At 34.7% G+C, this 8,045-nt stretch overlaps 1 protein-coding gene across 1 annotated transcript in view; it reads left to right on the top strand.

Annotated features, from left to right (window-relative positions):
• LOC131875099 (phosphomannomutase-like) overlaps positions 1-7,344 on the top strand; it is a 41,787-nt gene extending 34,443 nt beyond the window's left edge. The window contains exons 2-7 of the mRNA XM_059219121.1: positions 6,280-6,315; positions 6,412-6,467; positions 6,550-6,649; positions 6,774-6,869; positions 6,985-7,077; positions 7,288-7,344. Of these exons, the coding sequence (XP_059075104.1) occupies positions 6,280-6,315; positions 6,412-6,467; positions 6,550-6,649; positions 6,774-6,869; positions 6,985-7,077; positions 7,288-7,344 (438 nt within the window). The remainder of the gene's footprint in view (positions 1-6,279; positions 6,316-6,411; positions 6,468-6,549; positions 6,650-6,773; positions 6,870-6,984; positions 7,078-7,287) is intronic.
• The last annotated feature ends 701 nt before the right edge of the window (positions 7,345-8,045 follow it).

The raw sequence follows: 8,045 nt of genomic DNA, 5'->3' as shown, positions 1-8,045 counted from the left end.
AGGGTATGGAAAGTAAAAAAAAGGGAAATTTGAAAAATATAGAATATGTAAATGATAGTTGAATAACTTGGATTCAGCAATTACTTTGGCTGACCCAAATTTTTTAAGAACTTAGAGCTTGGCAATATCTCAGATTCTCAAGGATAAACTTGGCAAATTTATCAAATATAAAAAAATATTCTTAAAAAACATGCATGACTGAATTTATGGAGCATATTACTGATTTCCTTAATAGTTAATATTTAAATCAAAATAAGTTCAATACACTGTGAAATGTAAATTATAGGCAACGCTAACTGGTATTGAGAAGTTAAATATAGAGAAACTTGGTCAAAGATTTAAATTTTATTTTCTCAAGTTTTTAAACATTGTGATGAATGCAATGTGCGTACCCACAATTATACTGACACAGACTGAGACCCACAACCTAAGATTTTACTTTTTTACACAGCCACAACCTGCAACCCATGCTGTAGCCTCAAACTTGTGATTTTATTAGTCAACCAGACCAAAGCCTCAGCATCTTAGCTTACAAATAAGCTTTTCTCAACACTTAAATGTCCCTGGAAGTTTCATTCAACACCCTTGCAGAAAAATGTAGACCAAAAACAAACCTCTAAATGTGAAAAAATCATCACAAAACCCACCTTTTAATGCCAGACAATTTTTTCCCTGAATCTCAGGTTTTTGTCGAGTAAACCTGTGAGTTTGGCACACGATTCAGAATTACTAGCTGTAATTTTTTAAATTACCTGGGGCCGAGTAATATGGCAAGTTAGTTGCTGCAGGATTTAGCTCATAACTACTCACAGAGTTTTACAACTAAAATTAAACTATTCATTCTATAAGTTGTTCATCATCTTCATGATAAAACCACATTATGTAACAAATTAATAGAGTTGAATTGAATTCACATGAGAGTCGACACACAAATTAGTAGAACTTCAACAGTAATCTTCAGTGGCTTATAAGAAGAGCATTTGAGCTTATTAAACAAAGGAAATCAATAATGACGGCTCTGTCCCTGCTGGTATGTACAAAAATGACCTCAAATTGCCTCTAGTTTTTATTGTTATTCAGATTCTTTATGACAAATTTCTGGTATTATTTTTTGCATGCTGGCTTTCTGGGCCATCATTAGAATGCAACAAACTATAGGTTGCCTATCTTCATGCCAAAACAGAATACTACATTTCAAAGAGCTGCAATATAGGCAATTGAGACTGTTCTTTGTATTGTTCTACTGTCTACATATAGTAGCAAGAATCTGCTCAGAAGTAAATTGACAAACGAAAAGAAAAATATTTTTTCAGTTAATCAGGAAAAAATTTGGTTGGGGTTCAGGGTTAGTGTTAGAAAAAAAATCACAAAGCAGTTGGATAGTAAGAGTTATGCTGCGGCCCTCAAAAGTTCCAACAAAGAAGTAAGCAAGGAGGTGAACAAAGAAGAAAGCAAGAAAGAGGATAAAGCCTCGCAGTCTCAAAAAGCCAACAAGGACGATTTCAAATGGACATTTCCTAAAAGAAAGTCTCACACTACCAGGTTCAATTATTCCTTTCATGGATATTTTTTTTCATGCAATCGATATGGTCATAAAGTAGTAGATTGTAGAATCGTACAAGGAATGATTTTGGATTTTCAAGAAGGAACTTCAACTCATTCACTCCTCTAATGAATTATAATATTATATGTTATAAGTGTAACAATTTTGGGCACATAGCTAAGTTCTGCAAAAGTATTAAGCCTCCAAGACAGGAAAAGAAAGAAGATGTTGGTGATAAGAAAAAGAATGAACCGAATAAAGTTTGGAAGAAGAAGGAGCAACAGACAAAGGAGAGATCCATGCTTGTACAGGTTGCCCGACATGCTCAAGATGAGAGAAACCAATGGTATTTGATAGTGGATGCTCAACTCACATGACTGGCAACAAGAGCAAATATCTCTCTTTGAAGAAGGTAGATGAAGGAATGGTAAAGTTCGGGGACAATGCTACAACAAAAAGATAAAAGGCAAAGATACACTTAGTTTAGACAATGAATGAACCAAAACTAACAATGTTTTATATGTAGGACTGAAGCATAATCTACGAAGTGTGAGTCAAATGTGTGATGAAGGGCACACCTTTACATTTCATTCTAGAGGATGCAAAATTATGAAAGTTGAAAAATTAATAATGGATGCCTACAGAATGGATGGAAATCTCTACATTCTCAATGAGGTCAGAAGTGAAAATTGCTACATGAGGCAAGAAGATGAGAGTTGGCTATGGCACAAGAGGTTGGGACACCTAAATTATGACAATATCATGAAAATTAGCAAAACACAAGCTATAAGAGACATGCCAAAATTAGCAAAGCCGTAATCTATGAAAAGGTTTTTCTTGTATTGTGAATTAAGCTTAATATATTGATGGTTTTCACAGAGAGAATCAATTGCTGTTAAATATCACAAAATATGTTGTAATATCCCTTCTGAAAAATTCCTGTTTTTAGGTCTGCAAACAAGATTAATCACTAAAAATTGATATTAAAAATCTTTTAGTATTAAGATATCCATATAGCATCTAAATCCATATAAGAATCATTCATATCTAAATAAATACACCCTAATATCATTAATATTTAGTTCCAGGTATATTCCTGTAGTCAACAATATTAGGAACTCATTGGAAATGCTTGCAAATGACAATCTCAAAGATGGTCGTCCTTGTATTGCAGGAGCATGGAAGGATTTATGGTCCATTCCATCCCTTAGTCCACCTTGGAAGCTAGCCATCCTCCTCAATCAAGCTCAAGAACACGTAAAGGATTTCTAGTCCATTTGGCTTCCCAACCCACGAGCATGGCAGGATTTTTGGTCCATCCATCTTAGGGTGGCACACTTGATAAGATGCATGAAGACCGTCCTTCTCTACCAAACCCAAGAGAATGGAATGTATTTCTGGTCCATTTGGCCCCTTGGCCCATGAGCATGGCAGGATTCCTTTTCCATCCATCTCGGGATCACATACTTGATAAGATGCATGCAGAATTTTTGGTCCTTCAAATCTTATGAACTTGGAAGGCTGGCCATCCTTCCTATTTGCAAAACATTTCTAGAAATCCAAGACATAATTTTTCAAGGAATTCGCTAGACTATTTCCAATTAAATGCATCTTGATGAAATAATAAATGTATTCTCAAATGGTTAATACAATTATATTTCTGAATATTATTATTTGCTGCAATCAGTTTCTATTGCAAATTGATGACTTCCATTCCTTGATAGATTTTTGTTGAATAATTGATTGATTTGATTGAATGAGTCCCTTTGATTGTATGATTTGAGGTATTGCTGATTGATGATTAAGTGATTGTTGATTAGATGATTTGATGAGTGATGATGACATGAATGCTAGTTTGATATATTGGTGAATGATGATTGAATGAACACTGATTTGATAGAGTGATGATTTGCTGATTGATCGTTTACTTGATTTGATAATTGATGATTGGTGTTGGATTCATGAGTGATGATTAATAAGTGATCCTTGAATGCTTGGAATGATTTCTCCTTTATATTATATTAGTGAAAAAGTCACCACCTTTCATAAGAATTGAGTCACCACTCTTCATTGCTGCCTTTGAGAATAAAAAATTATTTTCGAATTTTATCTCCCTTGGATCTCCACCTCAAATGAAACCTTCTTCCCTTTATATCTTCCAATGAGAGGGATAATTCACACCACTTCATCATGTTTTCCCTTTGCAAGAGTCACAACCTTTCACAATTACCACCCTTTGAAAGTGTACAACCCTTCATAATTTCTGCCCTTTGAAAGAGTCACAACCTTTCACAATTACCACCCTTTGGAAGAGTACAACCCTTCATAATTTCTACCCTCTGAAAGAGTCACTTCCTTATTTTCTTCTCATTCCTTTCTTCTTCCATTAACCCTTCCTTGATTCATATGCTCCATTCCTTCTTCCTTCCTCCACATCCCCTTTCAAATGAACTCTTCTCCCTTTTATATCTCATGTTTGAGGGAGTCACAACTCTTCATTTCATGCCTTTTGACCATTCATTAAACTCAATTAAATTTTAATAAAATTATATTTAATTATTATTATTTAATATTAAATCCTATTTCAAAAAGGGGACATTACAGTCGACCCTGCCCAAGAGTGCGAGACATGATGTGGTCAGGGATCTTAAGGGGTAAAGGAAGTGAATGAAAAGTGGTCAGGGATTTGAGGGATGAGAACATGAGATGGTCGGGATTTGGAGGTATGGATACATGATGTGGCCGTGGATCTTAAGGGGTAAAGGAAGTGAATGAAAAGTGGCCAAGGATTTGAGGGGTGCAAGAAAGGACATGATCGGGGTTTGAGATAGGTGAAGGAAGTTTCCTTCCTAACTTCTCTAAATTGCTGATTGTCTCAATCATGTTCATTCCCTCATCAAACTAGCCATTTATTTGGCTTGATATCATATTGCTGCCCTTTCTTTTGCCAAGTCATGGATTCATCAGCCTTGGAGGTAGACCAAACTTTTTGGGGTGTGAAGACAAAATGCTAAGGATGGTGGCCAAACTTTTTGGTGTGATGAGGATATTGAGAGGAGATGGCCGTGGATTTTAGCATTTTGGACAAAGGATGGCCGGGGTTTTAGGCCTATCGGGACACTTGCCAAAAATGGCTGGAGTTTTGAGGCAATAAGGACACTTTGCTAAGAAGTCAATGGATCTTGAGGGGTGAGGAAGTGGAACTTCTCAAGGTAGGCCATGGAATTTAACATGAAATGGAAGGGTTCCTCTTTATTCAATTTTGCTAATTTCAACCCTTAACCTATCCATTTGCCTTTACTATGATGCTGATCCGTATTCAATTCATTTCAAGACCTCCTTATCTTCATTCATCATTAGGGATTTCATCATCACTTTGGCCTTGATCGATCCTCATCAAATACTTCATCTTAATTGATTACTCATCACACTTGAGATTCACACCTTGGTTCGACCTGAAAGTTGCACTGTGAAACATCACCCAATGGTCACCTTGACCTCTATCCATTACCTGGCATGCACTTGTCACTTGAGCATCTAGAGCTAAAAAGACCTCAAACTAACCTGGAGGAAGACCTGACTTGATCACTTCCTGACAATCGAAGGCACTGCATCTCTCACAAGCAAAAGGTTAATAACACTAAAACATCAGCCAAGCTAGACGACCAGCTAAAACAACTACGCTAGAAAGCAAAAAGTGGGGAGGTCCCCATTTGCAATGGGGTAATGTGTGAAAACGTCACAACACAATCCTTCATAATTTTTACCCTTTGAAAGAGTCATTTCCTTATTTAATTTCCATTCCTTTCTTCTTCCATTAATCCTTGATTTATATGCTTCATTCCTTCTTCCTTCCTCCATATCCCCTTCCAAATGAACTCTTCTCCATTTTATATCTCATGTTTGAGGGAGTCACAACTCTTTATATCATGCCTTTTGACCATTCATTAAACTTAGTTAAATTTTAATTATATTATATTTTATTTATATTCTTTTATATTTTAATTTTATTATTACTATTATTATTTATTATTAAATATCATTTCAAAAAACGGACACTATATATTTATCATTACTTTTTTTAACTTTTTGATATACATGCAAAGTTGTGCCTTGAGTTCATCATTAACTCATTACAAGTGTATCCAGCAGGTAGAATGTAAATAGTTGGTCCTTTACAGCCTGCATAGAACATGTCCTTCAAATGTTATAGTGCAGGGATCTGAAAAAGGCTTAAAACCAAAAGTACTATAGTAATTGTCTTGTTCTGCATTCGCTTAATCAATACACACTGTCCAGATCCAATCAGTCTTCTGTTATGACAATTATTTTCCATCTCTGTTATTGGCGTGTGTAGCTCTAGGTTATACATGTTCGCAAGGTTTGTATGATGATAATTTTGTGGCAATTTGTATTTTTCCTTTATCTTATAGCTAACTGCTTCTTAAACATATTGATGCCCCCCAAGTCCAACCCATGCATTCTGTGTCTCTGTAATAGCAGTTATTTTTCATGACTTCATTGTATGTAGTTGGTATATACATTTATTATACATGAAAACCTAACGAATTCTATATACTGTTCTAGGTTTTAAAAAAAATTCTCAATTGAAACTGAAACTATACATATCCATATCTCACCAAACTTAGATATATACTAATTCAGTGTGTTCATAACTTTTGGCTTTTAGTTATTTTTTAATGTAACTGGCAGACTTTTTAATGTGATTCCTGCAGAGCTTTAAAGAATTCCTTGGCGAGGAAAAGCTGAAGGTAAAATTTGTTTAACATTACTTGTGAATGCATTTTAATTTTTTGTGGCTTATAAATGTCTCTTTTATAATAAATCCATGCATGAAATATTTGCAGGAGCTCATTAATTTTACTCTTCATTACATTGCTGACTTGGATATCCCTGTAAAAAGGTGAGATCAGAGCATTATCTTTAAATATTTTTCATGGCTTAAGAACTTGTGTATTTAGTTGTTGTCCTGCTTATATTCTTAGGGGTACCTTCATAGAGTTCAGAAGTGGGATGCTGAATGTGTCACCTATTGGTAGAAACTGTAGTCGAGAAGAAAGAGATGAATTTGAGCAGTATGATAAGGTATATTGAAATACAAAAGCCTTGCTTTAGTATTACTATAATGGTTTAAACTTCTTTACCAGCACACAATACAATGGGCATGATTATTTGTAGTTATTTTGTGAGATTATTGTCCCATTTGCAGATTCATGGCATACGCATGAAAATGGTTGAAGTGCTTCGTAACAAATTTGCACATTTAAAGCTAACCTATTCCATTGGAGGACAAATTAGCTTTGATGTGAGTTCTTGGACTTGTATGATTCTCAAAAGTGTCATTGGGAAGAATGACAATATGCTACTACTGAAAACTCCAGTATTTTTCAAGTCTTAGATGATTGGAATGTGCTTTACAGGTTTTTCCTCAGGGCTGGGATAAAACATACTGCTTGAGATATTTAGAGAATTATTTTAACGAGATCCATTTCTTTGGGGACAAAACCTACAAGGTATGGATCTTGAGACTATGGGACATTGGATGCTTATCATATAAAAACAAGTCTTGCACTGTAACAGTAGTTGCGACAATTTTATGGAAAAGAAATATATAACTTGACGAGAATGCAATGTATCTTAGTTATGAGATGGGATGTCTATGACTAGTACTACTTTCCTTTTTTCTCTTACATCTGAAATCATTATTGCTATTGATGTAACAGGGGGGAAATGACCATGAAATCTTTGAATCAGAAAAGACAGTGGGTCATACAGGTTAGTTTCTTATGGTGGAAACTATAGCAACTTAAAAGTTTATAGCATGTTTACCTGTTTTGAAAAATTTGCCTTGTTGGAGAGGATATCTTTTTGGGAAATCCAATATAAAAATTAAAGAAATGTAAAATTTCTACATGAATTGCAAAATCTAGATTGAACCTGATGTATCTGGTGGGGCCAAAAAATCTGGATCCGACTGGATTTGAGCTAGGCCTGGTCAGATGTTGTAACAATGCTTTAAAGTGATTTACTTTATTGAAAATTAAAATTAAGAAAACTTAGATTTTCTTTACATTCATCGAAGTATTGTAGTTAAACCACTTCTGCATGTGGAAAAAATACATTTGAGGCCATATGCCCAGGTTTTTGTTTAATAGATTTTCCTAATAAGAATGGCAGCCATGTTATCTATTCAGATACTTTTACCATCCCATACCATGCATTGTTCCACTTCTGTTTACTCCTTTAGTATTATCAAAGAAGCTTATATATCTACATTCTAGCCCTTGTATACCTGGTAAACATACCAACGTTTACCTAGTGTGATTTATGGCTTCCTTGTATTTCTGTTAAATTTTCTTCCATATCAATGCTTACCTACCATGATTCAAATATAATTTTATTTTTCCTCATCCAAGCATTCACTTTATTATCTTAAAACACGTTTCTTTTTACTATGGTAGCTTTGAATCTGATTGATTCC

Source organism: Cryptomeria japonica, chromosome 4 (assembly GCF_030272615.1).
Source record: "Cryptomeria japonica chromosome 4, Sugi_1.0, whole genome shotgun sequence".
NCBI lineage: Eukaryota > Viridiplantae > Streptophyta > Pinopsida > Cupressales > Cupressaceae > Cryptomeria > Cryptomeria japonica.
This window is presented reverse-complemented; position numbering and strand designations above follow the sequence as displayed.